Here is an 18,422-nt window from a genome sequence, read left to right on the forward strand (position 1 = left end):
CAGGCTGGATACACTATATATCTGCTCAGTGATGTCCTGCAGGCTGGATACACTATATACCTGCTCAGTGATGTCCTGCAGGCTGGATACACTATATACCTGCTCAGCGACGTCCTCCTGCAGGCTGGATACACTATATACCTGCTCAGTGATGTCCTCCTGCAGGCTGGATACACTATATACCTGCTCAGTGATGTCCTGCAGGCTGGATACACTATATACCTGCTCAGTGATGTCCTGCAGGCTGGATACACTATATACCTGCTCAGTGATGTCCTCCTGCAGGCTGGATACACTATATACCTGCTCAGTGATGTCCTGCAGGCTGGATACACTATATACCTGCTCAGTGATGTCCTCCTGCAGGCTGGATACACTATATACCTGCTCAGTGATGTCCTGCAGGCTGGATACACTATATACCTGCTCAGTGATGTCCTGCAGGCTGGATACACTATATATCTGCTCAGTGATGTCCTGCAGGCTGGATACACTATATATCTGCTCAGTGATGTCCTGCAGGCTGGATACACTATATACCTGCTCAGTGATGTCCTGCAGGCTGGATACACTATATACCTGCTCAGTGATGTCCTGCAGGCTGGATACACTATATACCTGCTCAGTGATGTCCTCCTGCAGGCTGGATACACTATATACCTGCTCAGTGATGTCCTGCAGGCTGGATACACTATATACCTGCTCAGTGATGTCCTGCAGGCTGGATACACTACATACCTGCTCAGTGATGTCCTCCTGCAGGCTGGATACACTATATACCTGCTCAGTGATGTCCTCCTGCAGGCTGGATACACTATATACCTGCTCAGTGATGTCCTGCAGGCTGGATACACTATATACCTGCTCAGTGATGTCCTCCTGCAGGCTGGATACACTATATACCTGCTCAGTGATGTCCTGCAGGCTGGATACACTAAATACCTGCTCAGTGATGTCCTGCAGGCTGGATACACTATATACCTGCTCAGTGATGTCCTGCAGGCTGGATACACTATATACCTGCTCAGTGATGTCCTGCAGGCTGGATACACTATATACCTGCTCAGTGATGTCCTCCTGCAGGCTGGATACACTATATACCTGCTCAGTGACGTCCTGCAGGCTGGATACACTATATACCTGCTCAGTGATGTCCTGCAGGCTGGATACACTATATACCTGCTCAGTGATGTCCTCCTGCAGGCTGGATACACTATATACCTGCTCAGTGATGTCCTCCTGCAGGCTGGATACACTATATACCTGCTCAGTGATGTCCTGCAGGCTGGATACACTATATACCTGCTCAGTGATGTCCTCCTGCAGGCTGGATACACTATATACCTGCTCAGTGATGTCCTGCAGGCTGGATACACTATATACCTGCTCAGTGATGTCCTGCAGGCTGGATACACTATATACCTGCTCAGTGACGTCACTTCCGGGTCTCCGCCATTTTCCCCCATATTCTCCTATTGAACCGTGCAGGGGCGCGGCTTCATGAAGGTCACATGACCTGTATCCACGGCAACCGGAGCCGCAACTGTCGTCTGACAAGAAGCAACAGAGAAGCGGAAGAGGATGGAGGAGGCCGCAGCCCTGAGCGCGGAGCAGGAGGGGAGGCTGCGGGACTGCACGGTGATCACCTACCTGCCCCCGACTACACAGCCACTTACCTGCTCCCCGACTACACAGCCACCTACCTGCCCCCCGACTGCACAGCCACCTACCTGCTCCCCGACTGCACAGCCACCTACCTGCTCCCCGACTGCACAGCCACCTACCTGCTCCCCGACTGCACAGCCACCTACCTGCCCCCCGACTGCACAGCCACCTACCTGCTCCCCGACTGCACTGCCACCTACCTGTCCCCGACTGCACAGCCACCTACCTGCTCCCCGACTGCACAGCCACCTACCTGCTCCCCGACTGCACAGCCACCTACCTGCCCCCCGACTGCACAGCCACCTACCTGCTCCCCGACTGCACAGCCACCTACCTGTCCTCGACTGCACAGCCACCTACCTGCTCCCCGACTGCACAGCCACCTACCTGCTCCCCGACTACACAGCCACCTACCTGTCCTCGACTGCACAGCCACCGACTACACAGCCACCTACCTGCCCCCCGACTGCACAGCCACCTACCTGCCCCCCGACTGCACAGCCACCTACCTGCCCCCCGACTGCACAGCCACCTACCTGCCCCCCGACTGCACAGCCACCTACCTGCCCCCCGACTGCACAGCCACCTACCTGCTCCCCGACTGCACAGCCACCTACCTGTCCTCGACTGCACAGCCACCTACCTGTCCTCGACTGCACAGCCACCTACCTGTCCTCGACTGCACAGCCACCTACCTGCTCCCCGACTGCACAGCCACCTACCTGCCCCCGACTGCACAGCCACCTACCTGCCCCCGACTGCACAGCCACCTACCTGCCCCCGACTGCACAGCCACCTACCTGCCCCCGACTGCACTGCCACCGACTGCACTGCCACCTACCTGCCCCCGACTGCACAGCCACCTACCTGCCCCCGACTGCACAGCCACCTACCTGCCCCCGACTGCACAGCCACCTACCTGCCCCCGACTGCACAGCCACCTACCTGCCCCCGACTGCACAGCCACCTACCTGCCCCCGACTGCACAGCCACCTACCTGCCCCCGACTGCACTGCCACCTACCTGTCCTCGACTGCACTGCCACCGACTACACAGCCACCTACCTGCCCCCGACTGCACAGCCACCTACCTGCCGCCGACTGCACAGCCACCTACCTGCCCCCAACTGCACAGCCACCGACTAAACAGCCACCTACCTGCCGCCGACTGCACTGCCACTGACTACACAGCCACCTACCTGTCCCCGACTGCACTGCCACCTACCTGCCCCCGACTGCACTGCCACCAACTACACAGCCACCTACCTGTCCCTGACTGCACAGCCACCTACCTGCTCCCGACTACACAGCCACCTACCTGCCCCCGACTACACTGCGACCTACCGTCACCCAGCTACACTGCCACCCACCTGCCGCCGACTGCACAGCCACCTACCTGCCCCCAACTGCACAGCCACCGACTAAACAGCCACCTACCTGCCGCCGACTGCACTGCCACTGACTACACAGCCACCTACCTGTCCCCGACTGCACTGCCACCTACCTGCCCCCGACTGCACTGCCACCAACTACACAGCCACCTACCTGTCCCTGACTGCACAGCCACCTACCTGCTCCCGACTACACAGCCACCCACCTGCCCCCCGACTGCACATCTCTGCGGCCCCGGGCCCCGCCTCCCTCCTCTACACCCCCCCGGGCCCCGCCTCCCTCCTCTGCGCCCCCAGGCCCCGCCTCCCCCTCCCTCCTCTGCGCCCCCCCGGGCCCCGCCTCCCTCCTCTGCGCCCCCCGGGCCCCGCCTCCCTCCTCTGCGCCCCCCCCGGGCCTCGCCTCCCTCCTCTGCGCCCCGCCTCCCTCCTCTGCGCCCCCCCGGGCCCCGCCTCCCTCCTCTGCGCCCCCCGGGCCCCGCCTCCCTCCTCTGCGCCCCCCCCGGGCCTCGCCTCCCTCCTCTGCGCCCCCCCCGGGCCTCGCCTCCCTCCTCTGCGCCCCGCCTCCCTCCTCTGCGCCCCCCCGGGCCCCGCCTCCCTCCTCTGCGCCCCCCGGGCCCCGCCTCCCTCCTCTGCGCCCCCCCCGGGCCTCGCCTCCCTCCTCTGCGCCCCGCCTCCCTCCTCTGCGCCCCCCCGGGCCCCGCCTCCCTCCTCTGCGCCCCCCCGGGCCCCGCCTCCCTCCTCTGCGCCCCCGGGCCCCGCCTCCCTCCTCTGCGCCCCCCCCGGGCCCCGCCTCCCTCCTCTGCGCCCCCCCGGGCCCCGCCTCCCTCCTCTGCTCCCTACTGTCTGGGTTGTACTTTGCATTTATTGTGGGTTTTTTTCTCTCCAGATCCGGACTCGGATCAGCAATGAGGAATATCTGAGGAGCCACGGGGAGGTGAAGCTGCTGCTCTCTGGTTTCATCCGGTGATTATAGCGTTCCATCCGCTCCCAGGGCTCTGCTGTGGTGGGGCTCTGCAAGCGGTGGGGCTCTGCAAGCGGTGGGGCTCTGCTCGCGGGGGGGGGCTCTGCTCGCGGGGGGGGGGCTCTGCTCGCGGGGGGGGGCTCTGCTCGCGGGGGGGGCTCTGCTGCGGGGGGGGGCTCTGCTGCTGCGGGGGGGGGGCTCTGCTGCGGGGGGGGGCTCTGCTGCGGGGGGTGGGGCTCTGCTCGCGGTGGGCTCTGCTGCGGGGGGGGGGGCTCTGCGCGCGGTGGGCTCTGCTGCGGGGGGGGGGCTCTGCTCGCGGTGGGGCTCTGCTCGCGGTGGGGCTCTGCTGCGTGCGGGGGGCTCTGCTGCGTGCGGGGGGCTCTGCTCGCGGTGGGGCTCTGCTCGCGGTGGGCTCTGCTCGCGGGGGGCTCTGCTCGCGGTGGGCTCTGCTCTCGGTGGGCTCTGCTCGCGGTGGGCTCTGCTCGCGGTGGGCTCTGCTGCGGGGGGGGGGGCTCTGCGCGCGGTGGGCTCTGCTGCGGGGGGGGGGGGCTCTGCTCGCGGTGGGGCTCTGCTCGCGGTGGGGCTCTGCTCGCGGTGGGGCTCTGCTCGCGGGGGGGCTCTGCTGCGGGGGGCTCTGCTGCGGGGGGGGGGGCCTCTGCTCGCGGTGGGGCTCTGCTCGCGGTGGGGCTCTGCTCGCGGTGGGGCTCTGCTCGCGGTGGGGCTCTGCTCGCGGTGGGGCTCTGCTCGCGGTGGGGCTCTGCTGCGGGGGCCTCTGCTCGCGGTGGGGCTCTGCTCGCGGTGGGGCTCTGCTCGCGGTGGGGCTCTGCTCGCGGTGGGGCTCTGCTCGCGGTGGGGCTCTGCTCGCGGTGGGGCTCTGCGCGCGGTGGGGCTCTGCTCGCGGTGGGGCTCTGCTCCTGGGCTCTTCTGCGGTTTTATCTTTTCTCTCGTTTCTTTCCTTACAGAGAAGTTTTGCTGAAGAGACCAGAAAACATTCGGAACTTTGCAGCAGGTGAGGCTCCCCCCCGGGCCCCGCCTCCCTCCTCTGCCCCCCCCCGGGCCCCGCCTCCCTCCTCTGCCCCCCCCGGGCCCCGCCTCCCTCCTCTGCCCCCCCGGGCCCCGCCTCCCTCCTCTGCCCCCCCCCGGGCCCCGCCTCCCTCCTCTGCCCCCCCCGGGCCCCGCCTCCCTCCTCTGCCCCCCCCGGGCCCCGCCTCCCTCCTCTGCCCCCCCCCGGGCCCCACCTCCCTCCTCTGCGCCCCCCCGGGGCCCCCCCTCCCTACACGTCCCCCACCCTGCAGGACTGAGACCTCCTGTATTGGGCCCCGGTTCTGACCCATTAGACAAGCCGCAGATCATGGAATCAGGGAAGTTATTCCCATCACCCACTGCTGCTGTAGGGATCAGTGGGAGGATGGGCAGACGAGTGTCTGGGGGGGGGGGTGATGTAGGGATCAGTGGGTGGAGGAGGGGATGGACTGTCTGGCGGAGAGGTGAGGGGGTGATGTAGGGATCAGTGGGAGGAGGAGGGGATGGGCTGTCTGGGGGAGAGGTTGGGGGGTGATGTAGGGATCAGTGGGAGGAGGAGAGGTGAGGGGGTGATGTAGGGATCAGTGGGTGGAGGAGAGGCGAGGGGGTGATGTAGGGATCAGTGGGAGGAGGGGCGGATGGGCTGTCTGGGGTAGAGGTGAGGGGGTGATGTAGGGATCAGTGGGAGGAGGAGGGGATGGGCTGTCTGGGGGAGAGGTGAGGGGGTGATGTAGGGATCAGTGGGAGGAGGGGCTGTCTGGGGGGGTAGATGTAGGGATCAGTGGGAGGAGGAGGGGATGGGCTGTCTGGGGGAGAGGTGAGGGGGTGATGTAGGGATCAGTGGGAGGAGGAGCGGATGGGCTGTCTGGGGGAGAGGTGAGGGGGTGATGTAGGGATCAGTGGGAGGAGGGGCTGTCTGGGGGGGTAGATGTAGGGATCAGTGGGAGGAGGGGCTGTCTGGGGGAGAGGTGAGGGGGTGATGTAGGGATCAGTGGGAGGAGGGGCTGTCTGGGGGGTAGATGTAGGGATCAGTGGGAGGAGGGGCTGTCTGGGGGTAGATGTAGGGATCAGTGGGTGGAGGGGCTGTCTGGGGGGGGTGATGTAGGGATCAGTGGGTGGAGGGGCTGTCTGGGGGGGTGATGTAGGGATCAGTGGGTGGAGGGGCTGTCTGGGGGGTAGATGTAGGGATCAGTGGGTGGAGGGGCTGTCTGGGGGGGTAGATTTAGGGATCAGTGGGAGGAGGGGCTGTCTGGGGGAGAGGTGAGGGGGTGATGTAGGGATCAGTGGGAGGAGGGGCTGTCTGGGGGGGTAGATGTAGGGATCAGTGGGAGGAGGGGCTGTCTGGGGGGGTAGATGTAGGGATCAGTGGGAGGAGGGGCTGTCTGGGGGGGTAGATGTAGGGATCAGTGGGAGGAGGGGCTGTCTGGGGGGGTAGATGTAGGGATCAGTGGGAGGAGGGCTGTCTGGGGGGGTAGATGTAGGGATCAGTGGGAGGAGGGGCTGTCTGGGGGGGTAGATGTAGGGATCAGTGGGAGGAGGGGCTGTCTGGGGGGGTAGATGTAGGGATCAGTGGGAGGAGGGGCTGTCTGGGGGGGTAGATGTAGGGATCAGTGGGAGGAGGGGCTGTCTGGGGGGGTAGATGTAGGGATCAGTGGGAGGAGGGGCTGTCTGGGGGGGTAGATGTAGGGATCAGTGGGAGGAGGGGCTGTCTGGGGGGGTAGATGTAGGGATCAGTGGGAGGAGGGGCTGTCTGGGGGGTAGATGTAGGGATCAGTGGGAGGAGGGGCTGTCTGGGGGGGTAGATGTAGGGATCAGTGGGAGGAGGGGCTGTCTGGGGGGTAGATGTAGGGATCAGTGGGAGGAGGGGCTGTCTGGGGGGGTAGATGTAGGGATCAGTGGGAGGAGGGGCTGTCTGGGGGGGTAGATGTAGGGATCAGTGGGAGGAGGGGCTGTCTGGGGGGGTAGATGTAGGGATCAGTGGGAGGAGGGGCTGTCTGGGGGGGTAGATGTAGGGATCAGTGGGAGGAGGGGCTGTCTGGGGGGGGTAGATGTAGGGATCAGTGGGAGGAGGGGCTGTCTGGGGGGGGTGATGTAGGGATCAGTGGGAGGAGGGGCTGTCTGGGGGGGGGGTGATGTAGGGATCAGTGGGAGGAGGAGCTGTCCGGGGGAGAGGTGAGGGGGTGATGTAGGGATCAGTGGGAGGAGGGGCTGTCTGAGGGGGGGTGATGTAGGGATCAGTGGGAGGAGGGGCTGTCTGGGGGGGTAGATGTAGGGATCAGTGGGAGGAGGGGCTGTCTGGGGGGGTGATGTAGGGATCAGTGGGAGGAGGGGCTGTCTGGGGGGGGTGATGTAGGGATCAGTGGGAGGAGGAGGGGATGGGCTGTCTGGGGGGTAGATGTAGGGATCAGTGGGAGGAGGGGCTGTCTGGGGGGTAGATGTAGGGATCAGTGGGAGGAGGGGCTGTCTGGGGGGGTGATGTAGGGATCAGTGGGAGGAGGGGCTGTCTGGGGGGGGTAGATGTAGGGATCAGTGGGAGGAGGGGCTGTCTGGGGGGGTGATGTAGGGATCAGTGGGAGGAGGGGCTGTCTGGGGGGGGGGTGATGTAGGGATCAGTGGGAGGAGGAGCTGTCCGGGGGAGAGGTGAGGGGGTGATGTAGGGATCAGTGGGAGGAGGGGCTGTCTGAGGGGGGTGATGTAGGGATCAGTGGGAGGAGGGGCTGTCTGGGGGGGTAGATGTAGGGATCAGTGGGAGGAGGGGCTGTCTGGGGGGGTGATGTAGGGATCAGTGGGAGGAGGGGCTGTCTGGGGGGGTGATGTAGGGATCAGTGGGAGGAGGAGGGGATGGGCTGTCTGGGGGGTAGATGTAGGGATCAGTGGGAGGAGGGGCTGTCTGGGGGGTAGATGTAGGGATCAGTGGGAGGAGGGGCTGTCTGGGGGGGTGATGTAGGGATCAGTGGGAGGAGGGGCTGTCTGGGGGGGTGATGTAGGGATCAGTGGGAGGAGGGGCTGTCTGGGGGGGTGATGTAGGGATCAGTGGGAGGAGGGGCTGTCTGGGGGGGTGATGTAGGGATCAGTGGGAGGAGGGGCTGTCTGGGGGGGGTGATGTAGGGATCAGTGGGAGGAGGGGCTGTCTGGGGGGGTGATGTAGGGATCAGTGGGAGGAGGGGCTGTCTGGGGGGGGTGATGTAGGGATCAGTGGGAGGAGGAGGGGATGGGCTGTCTGGGGGGTAGATGTAGGGATCAGTGGGAGGAGGGGCTGTCTGGGGGGGTGATGTAGGGATCAGTGGGAGGAGGGGCTGTCTGGGGGGGTGATGTAGGGATCAGTGGGAGGAGGGGCTGTCTGGGGGGGGTGATGTAGGGATCAGTGGGAGGAGGGGCTGTCTGGGGGGTGATGTTTGTCTCTTCCCAGCTTTATTAATAATGACAGAGCGTGCACAGGGGAGGATCCATCACTGAGGACACGGCACATTATCTGCTCCTCGTCCATCATGCTCACAGCCGCGCGTCACTGTGTATCGTAAAGCTGTCAGGACAAATAGCCGGAATAATAGGGATTCTCATGGATCAGGAGCCGGCGGCAGCAGCACTGATCCCCGGAGCGCGGCTTGTGCCTTCCCTGGGGCCACGCGCTGTGTAACGGCCCCTGAGAAAGCAGCTGCCCAACAGGGTGGGCACCTCACAGCCGGCACCTAGATGTACACCTTACAGCCCGCACCTAGATGTACACCTTACAGCCGCCACCTAGATGTACACCTCACAGCCGCCACCTAGATATACACCTTACAGCCCGCACCTAGATGTACACCTTACAGCCCGCACCTAGATATACACCTTACAGCCGCCACCTAGATATACACCTTACAGCCGCCACCTAGATATACACCTTACAGCCGGCACCTAGATGTACACCTTACAGCCCGCACCTAGATATACACCTCACAGCCGCCACCTAGATGTACACCTTACAGCCGCCACCTAGATATACACCTTACAGCCCGCACCTAGATATACACCTCACAGCCGCCACCTAGATGTACACCTTACAGCCGCCACCTAGATATACACCTTACAGCCCGCACCTAGATATACACCTTACAGCCGGCACCTAGATATACACCTTACAGCCCGCACCTAGATATACACCTTACAGCCCGCACCTAGATATACACCTTACAGCCCGCACCTAGATGTACACCTCACAGCCGGCACCTAGATGTACACCTTACAGCCGGCACCTAGATGTACACCTTACAGCCGGCACCTAGATGTACACCTTACAGCCGGCACCTAGATGTACACCTTACAGCCGGCACCTAGATGTACACCTTACAGCCGGCACCTAGATGTACACCTTACAGCCCGCACCTAGATGTACACCTTACAGCCGGCACCTAGATATACACCTTACAGCCCGCACCTAGATATACACCTCACAGCCGCCACCTAGATATACACCTTACAGCCCGCACCTAGATGTACACCTTACAGCCCGCACCTAGATGTACACCTCACAGCCCGCACCTAGATGTACACCTCACAGCCCGCACCTAGATGTACACCTCACAGCCCGCACCTAGATGTACACCTCACAGCCGGCACCTAGATATACACCTCACAGCGCGCACCTAGATATACACCTTACAGCCGCCACCTAGATATACACCTTACAGCCCGCACCTAGATATACACCTTACAGCCGCCACCTAGATATACACCTTACAGCCCGCACCTAGATGTACACCTTACAGCCCGCACCTAGATGTACACCTTACAGCCCGCACCTAGATGTACACCTTACAGCCGGCACCTAGATATACACCTTACAGCCCGCACCTAGATATACACCTTACAGCCCGCACCTAGATGTACACCTTACAGCCCGCACCTAGATGTACACCTTACAGCCCGCACCTAGATGTACACCTCACAGCCGCCACCTAGATATACACCTTACAGCCCGCACCTAGATATACACCTTACAGCCGCCACCTAGATATACACCTTACAGCCCGCACCTAGATATACACCTCACAGCCGCCACCTAGATGTACACCTTACAGCCCGCACCTAGATGTACACCTTACAGCCGGCACCTAGATGTACACCTTACAGCCGCCACCTAGATGTACACCTTACAGCCGCCACCTAGATGTACACCTCACAGCCGCCACCTAGATGTACACCTCACAGCCGCCACCTAGATATACACCTCACAGCCGCCACCTAGATATACACCTTACAGCCGGCACCTAGATATACACCTCACAGCCGCCACCTAGATGTACACCTTACAGCCCGCACCTAGATATACACCTCACAGCCCGCACCTAGATGTACACCTCACAGCCGCCACCTAGATGTACACCTTACAGCCCGCACCTAGATATACACCTCACAGCCCGCACCTAGATGTACACCTCACAGCCGCCACCTAGATGTACACCTCACAGCCGCCACCTAGATGTACACCTCACAGCCGCCACCTAGATATACACCTCACAGCCGCCACCTAGATATACACCTTACAGCCGCCACCTAGATATACACCTTACAGCCCGCACCTAGATGTACACCTTACAGCCGCCACCTAGATGTACACCTTACAGCCGCCACCTAGATGTACACCTTACAGCCGCCACCTAGATGTACACCTTACAGCCGCCACCTAGATGTACACCTCACAGCCGCCACCTAGATGTACACCTTACAGCCCGCACCTAGATATACACCTCACAGCCCGCACCTAGATGTACACCTCACAGCCGCCACCTAGATGTACACCTTACAGCCCGCACCTAGATATACACCTCACAGCCCGCACCTAGATGTACACCTCACAGCCGCCACCTAGATATACACCTCACAGCCGCCACCTAGATATACACCTTACAGCCCGCACCTAGATATACACCTTACAGCCGCCACCTAGATGTACACCTCACAGCTGGCACCTAGATGTACACCTTACAGCCCGCACCTAGATGTACACCTTACAGCCCGCACCTAGATGTACACCTTACAGCCCGCACCTAGATGTACACCTCACAGCCCGCACCTAGATGTACACCTTACAGCCGCCACCTAGATGTACACCTTACAGCCCGCACCTAGATATACACCTTACAGCCGCCACCTAGATGTACACCTCACAGCCCGCACCTAGATATACACCTCACAGCCGCCACCTAGATGTACACCTTCCAGCCGCCACCTAGATGTACACCTTCCAGCCGCCACCTAGATGTACACCTTACAGCCGCCACCTAGATGTACACCTCACAGCCGCCACCTAGATATACACCTTACAGCCCGCACCTAGATGTACACCTTACAGCCCGCACCTAGATGTACACCTTACAGCCGCCACCTAGATATACACCTCACAGCTGCCACCTAGATATACACCTTACAGCCGCCACCTAGATATACACCTTACAGCCCGCACCTAGATATACACCTCACAGCCGCCACCTAGATATACACCTTACAGCCCGCACCTAGATATACACCTTACAGCCGGCACCTAGATGTACACCTCACAGCTGGCACCTAGATATACACCTTACAGCCGCCACCTAGATATACACCTTACAGCCCGCACCTAGATATACACCTTACAGCCGCCACCTAGATGTACACCTTACAGCCGGCACCTAGATATACACCTTACAGCCCGCACCTAGATGTACACCTTACAGCCCGCACCTAGATGTACACCTCACAGCCGCCACCTAGATATACACCTTACAGCCGCCACCTAGATATACACCTTACAGCCGCCACCTAGATGTACACCTTACAGCCCGCACCTAGATGTACACCTTACAGCCGCCACCTAGATATACACCTCACAGCTGCCACCTAGATATACACCTTACAGCCGCCACCTAGATATACACCTTACAGCCCGCACCTAGATATACACCTCACAGCCGCCACCTAGATATACACCTTACAGCCGCCACCTAGATATACACCTTACAGCCGGCACCTAGATGTACACCTCACAGCCGGCACCTAGATATACACCTTACAGCCGCCACCTAGATATACACCTTACAGCCCGCACCTAGATATACACCTTACAGCCGCCACCTAGATGTACACCTTACAGCCGGCACCTAGATATACACCTTACAGCCCGCACCTAGATGTACACCTTACAGCCCGCACCTAGATGTACACCTTACAGCCGCCACCTAGATATACACCTTACAGCCGCCACCTAGATATACACCTTACAGCCGCCACCTAGATGTACACCTTACAGCCGCCACCTAGATGTACACCTTACAGCCGCCACCTAGATGTACACCTTACAGCCGCCACCTAGATGTACACCTTACAGCCCGCATCCGGCTCCCATCCATCAGAGAGGCGATACGGGCACAGGACGGGTGCAGGTCGGGCCATGTCCTGGTGATGTGAGGGGCAGTCTCTCAGCTGATGCCATTAGCGGGGGGGGGGGGGGCATCTGTAATCACTGGTTATAATAAGCGGCAGTCAGCGGGGACATCGTTACCTTCCTGTAATGAGGCCCAGGATCCGGCCTGGTGCACAGCATCCACAGGGAACGCCGGAGTCCATGGAAAAACGGAGATCTCCATGGCTGCGGCCGGATGTCACCGCGTGGAATGAATCTAATTACTGCAGGAAGATCAGGGCCTGGTGCTGCGTGTGCATGGGGCCCCGGGGGAGGGCGGGGGGGTTGATAGTGGAGCAGGGGGCCCCCAGGAGAGGGGTAGGAGTATTGAGCAGGGGGCCCCCAGGAGAGGGGTAGGAGTATTGAGCAGGGGGGCCCCCAGGAGAGGGGTAGGAGTATTGAGCAGGGGGCCCCCAGGAGAGGGGTAGGAGTATTGAGCAGGGGGCCCCCAGGAGAGGGGTAGGAGTATGGAGCAGGGGGCCCCCAGGAGAGGGGTAGGAGTATGGAGCAGGGGGCCCCCAGGAGAGGGGTAGGAGTATGGAGCAGGGGGCCCCCAGGAGAGGGGTAGGAGTATGGAGCAGGGGGCCCCCAGGAGAGGGGTAGGAGTATGGAGCAGGGGGCCCCCAGGAGAGGGGTAGGAGTATGGAGCAGGGGGCCCCCAGGAGAGGGGTAGGAGTATGGAGCAGGGGGCCCCCAGGAGAGGGGTAGGAGTATGGAGCAGGGGGCCCCCAGGAGAGGGGTAGGAGTATGGAGCAGGGGGCCCCCAGGAGAGGGGTAGGAGTATGGAGCAGGGGGCCCCCAGGAGAGGGGTAGGAGTATGGAGCAGGGGGCCCCCAGGAGAGGGGTAGGAGTATGGAGCAGGGGGCCCCCAGGAGAGGGGTAGGAGTATGGAGCAGGGGGCCCCCAGGAGAGGGGTAGGAGTATGGAGCAGGGGGCCCCCAGGAGAGGGGTAGGAGTATGGAGCAGGGGCCCCCAGGAGAGGGTAGGAGTATGGAGCAGGGGGCCCCCAGGAGAGGGGTAGGAGTATGGAGCAGGGGGCCCCCAGGAGAGGGGTAGGAGTATGGAGCAGGGGGCCCCCAGGAGAGGGGTAGGAGTATGGAGCAGGGGGCCCCCAGGAGAGGGGTAGGAGTATGGAGCAGGGGGCCCCCAGGAGAGGGGTAGGAGTATGGAGCAGGAGGCCCCGAAAGGGGGGGAGAGAGTGGAGCAGGGGGTCCCGGGAGGGGGGAATCAAGGCTAGGCTCATGGAGGGAGAGCAGGGGGCCCTGGGAGAGGCGGTGGGAGTGTGGGGTTGATAGCGGAGCAGGGGGCCCCGGGAGGAGGGGGGGATATCAAGGCTAGGCTCAGGGAGGGAGAGCAGGGGCCCCCGGGAGGATGGGGGGGGGGTATCAAGGCTAGGCTCTGGGAGGGAGATTATGGAGCCCCGGGAGGGGCGGGGGGGGGGGGGGGTTGTATGGAGCAGGGCCACCACAATGCCCCAGGGGTCATAAAGGAAGATGTTGGTGCAGGATTTGGAGGTCCTCCCCCACCACAGATGACGCTCCTGTCTGCTGATAAGCTCCAGACGGCCCCAGAAGATGCATTATGGCCTTTATTAAATCATATTACAGGCGTGTAATGCAGTTATAGAGCATCGCACACGCACCCGTTACTATGGAGATGGGAGGCAGAAGAAAGCGGCTTTTCCATACAGGCAATATTAACCCTATGACTACTGGAGAAGGGTAGGAGGCAGCAAGGCTATAGGCCAGTCATCTAGAATACCCGGCCACACATCTACAATCATCTGATCGCACCTAGGACACCCGACCACACATCTACAATCATCTGATCGCACCTAGAACACCCGGCCTCACATCTACAATCATCTGATCGCACCTAGAATACCCGACCACACATCTCCAATCATCTGATCGCACCTAGAACACCCGACCACACATCTACAATCATCTGATCGCACCTAGAACACCCGACCACACATCTATAATCATCTGATCGCACCTAGAACACCCGACCTCACATCTACAATCATCTGATCGCACCTAGGACACCCGACCACACATCTACAATCATCTGATCGCACCTAGAACACCCGGCCTCACATCTACAATCATCTGATCGCACCTAGAACACCCGGCCTCACATCTACAATCATCTGATCGCACCTAGAACACCCGGCCTCACATCTACAATCATCTGATCGCACCTAGAATACCCGACCTCACATCTACAATCATCTGATCGCACCTAGAACACCCGGCCTCACATCTACAATCATCTGATCGCACCTAGAACACCCGGCCACACATCTACAATCATCTGATCGCACCTAGGACACCCGACCTCACATCTCCAATCATCTGATCGCACCTAGAACACCCGGCCTCACATCTACAATCATCTGATCGCACCTAGGACACCCGGCCTCACATCTACAATCATCTGATCGCACCTAGAACACCCGACCACACATCTACAATCATCTGATCGCACCTAGAACACCCGGCCTCACATCTACAATCATCTGATCGCACCTAGAACACCCGGCCTCACATCTACAATCATCTGATCGCACCTAGGACACCCGACCTCACATCTACAATCATCTGATCGCACCTAGGACACCCGACCACACATCTACAATCATCTGATCGCACCTAGGACACCTGGCCACACATCTACAATCATCTGATCGCACCTAGAACACCCGGCCTCACATCTACAATCATCTGATAGCACCTAGGACACCCGACCTCACATCTACAATCATCTGATAGCACCTAGAACACCCGGCCTCACATCTACAATCACCTGGTCGCACCTAGAACACCCGGCCTCACATCTACAATCATCTGATCGCACCTAGGACACCCGGCCTCACATCTACAATCATCTGATCGCACCTAGGACACCTGGCCACACATCTACAATCATCTGATCGCACCTAGGACACCCGACCTCACATCTACAATCATCTGATCGCACCTAGAACACCCGGCCTCACATCTACAATCATCTGATCGCACCTAGAACACCCGGTCTCACATCTACAATCATCTGATCGCACCTAGGACACCCGGCCTCACATCTACAATCATCTGATCGCACCTAGGACACCTGGCCACACATCTACAATCATCTGATCGCACCTAGGACACCCGACCTCACATCTACAATCATCTGATCGCACCTAGAACACCCGGCCTCACATCTACAATCATCTGATCGCACCTAGAACACCCGGTCTCACATCTACAATCATCTGATCGCACCTAGGACACCCGGCCTCACATCTACAATCATCTGATCGCACCTAGGACACCCGGCCTCACATCTACAATCATCTGATCGCACCTAGAACACCCGGCCTCACATCTGCAATCATCTGATCGCACCTAGGACACCCGGCCACACATCTACAATCATCTGATCGCACCTAGAACACCCGGCCTCACATCTATAATCATCTGATCGCACCTAGGACACCCGACCACACATCTACAATCATCTGATTGCACCTAGGACACCCGACCTCACATCTACAATCATCTGATCGCACCTAGGACACCCGACCTCACATCTATAATCATCTGATCGCACCTAGGACACCCGACCACACATCTACAATCATCTGATCGCACCTAGGACACCCGGCCTCACATCTACAATCATCTGATCGCACCTAGGACACCCTGCCACACATCTACAATCATCTGATCGCACCTAGAACACCCGGCCTCACATCTATAATCATCTGATCGCACCTAGAACACCCGGCCTCACATCTACAATCATCTGATCGCACCTAGAACACCCGGTCTCACATCTACAATCATCTGATCGCACCTAGAACACCCGGCCTCACATCTACAATCATCTGATCGCACCTAGAACACCCGACCTCACATCTACAATCATCTGATCGCACCTAGGACACCCGACCACACATCTACAATCATCTGATCGCACCTAGAACACCCGGCCACACATCTACAATCATCTGATCGCACCTAGAATACCCGACCACACATCTCCAATCATCTGATCGCACCTAGAACACCCGGCCTCACATCTACAATCATCTGATCGCACCTAGAACACCCGGCCTCACATCTACAATCATCTGATCGCACCTAGGACACCTGGCCTCACATCTACAATCATCTGATCGCACCTAGAACACCCGGCCTCACATCTACAATCATCTGATCGCACCTAGGACACCCGACCACACATCTACAATCATCTGATCGCACCTAGGACACCCGACCTCACATCTACAATCATCTGATCGCACCTAGGACACCTGGCCTCACATCTACAATCATCTGATCGCACCTAGAACACCCGGTCTCACATCTACAATCATCTGATCGCACCTAGAACACCCGGCCTCACATCTGCAATCATCTGATCGCACCTAGGACACTGGTCTCTGAGGCAGTAATGTCTGTAGCATGGAGGGGGCCTAGGGCCCTCAGGTCACTCCTGTGGTATAGGTCCTGACATGACCTCTTACTCTCTGGTCTTGAAGATTACTTTACAGACCCGGCGCTGCGAGACAAGATCCAGGAGCCGTGAGACCCAGAGCTTGGAGGACTCCTGCAGTGGATTACAGCCGATCTTCTCCGTCGTAGTCGTATTGATCTCCTTGACTTCATTTCTCCCAGTCTGAAGGACACTATGACTATCGGAGATGTCATCAGTGGATGTCCTTGTCTATGATGTCCACCAGAGCCTTCTCCATCATTACCTGTCTATGTGACTGATTATATCTACACAAAGCTTTGTCTGTATTCATCCCCAGGGCCTCCTGCTGGTTCAGTGTCTGTACTGGGCACCTCCTGCTGCGGCTTAGGAACCTGCGCGGTGATGGAGAGGGACAGATGTTATAAACTCGCAGTCATGTTCACCAGAGATAAACCTGATCCATAGTCACCTACGCACAAGAGCCTCCGTGTGTTACGTCTCCTGAAATACTTTGTGCCGCTGTGAACGGGAAAAAGAACATTAGGTCATTTTCTGAGGGCCTGGTGAACATGGAAGCCCTGGTAGATGACCCGGTCATCATCTTCTTCAGGGAGCTCTCACAGCGGTGCACTCCGCAGCTGCGCCTTTAAAGGTTCCCAAAGCCAGACACGTGACAAGTGATCCAGAACAGTCCAAAACAAGTCTGACGTTCTAGGTCAGCCGTGGATAATATGTGGGGCTCTATGTAAGGTCTGAGCCTCCGATCTTCTGATCCTCAGTAAGGGCTGATTTAAAGGGAGTGTAAAATATGCACATCCCCCCGAGCCTCCACCACTCGAGAAGCTCCTGAGCACATACAGAGAAGGGAAGTCTAATCCCCAGACCAGCCGCCATTACTGGTTTACACTCAGTTCCTAGAAAGCGCGGCAGGTTACAGGGCAGTCTCTCATTTAGACATTGAGCGGAGACGTGGCTGAGAGCCTTCCCTCCCCCCTCCTCGGAGCCGGCTTCCTGGTAATGAAAGCTTTTGTTCCTCACGGTCTCTCCGGAGCACACACAGGAGCAGAGGATGGAAATGAGGAAGAGTCCTCGGAGAGACGCTATCATTCTACTAGAACGTGGAAGCAGAAGAGCGCTCTTGTAGGACGCCTACTGGCTGCATCTATGGGGTGTCCCCCTGATCAGCGGTCACTCGTCTTCTCCACGGCTCCCTCATTCTTGGATGGGCTCCATGTCTGACTCATAAATATTTCACGACTTGCTCCGGGGCCGCAGCTGAATCTCATCCAGAAGATAAGACCCTCTTCTGGCAGCGGCTTATTGTAACCCTCCTCCTCCACCAGAACCTCTGCTACCCAGACACCTGGGCCTAGCCACATGCCAAGGTCTGGTTATGTAGCAAAGAAAACATGGCTAGGGTCGTAGTATGCCAATACGTTTTCCAGGATGGGATTTGGGGAATCTGTTCCTTGAGGAATAGTTGGACTGTTTTG

At 59.2% G+C, this 18,422-nt stretch overlaps 1 protein-coding gene across 2 annotated transcripts; it reads left to right on the forward strand.

The window, feature by feature from the left end:
- Positions 1 to 1,492: 1,492 nt before the first annotated feature.
- On the forward strand, positions 1,493 to 17,408 carry RIIAD1 (regulatory subunit of type II PKA R-subunit domain containing 1). 2 transcript variants are annotated; one of them, XM_072114465.1, is made up of 4 exons: positions 1,493 to 1,638; positions 3,942 to 4,018; positions 4,979 to 5,025; positions 16,994 to 17,408. In XM_072114465.1, exons 1-4 carry the CDS (start codon positions 1,582 to 1,584, stop codon positions 17,038 to 17,040), a joined length of 228 nt encoding a protein of 75 aa, XP_071970566.1. In that variant the 5' UTR covers positions 1,493 to 1,581; the 3' UTR covers positions 17,041 to 17,408. The 2 variants fall into 2 exon arrangements, with proteins under 2 accessions (XP_071970566.1, XP_071970565.1); XM_072114464.1 differs by having other exon boundaries at positions 3,942 to 3,989.
- Positions 17,409 to 18,422: the final 1,014 nt, after the last annotated feature.

The sequence above is a fragment of the Engystomops pustulosus genome, chromosome 7, assembly GCF_040894005.1.
Source record: "Engystomops pustulosus chromosome 7, aEngPut4.maternal, whole genome shotgun sequence".
Classification (NCBI taxonomy): Eukaryota; Metazoa; Chordata; class Amphibia; order Anura; family Leptodactylidae; genus Engystomops; species Engystomops pustulosus.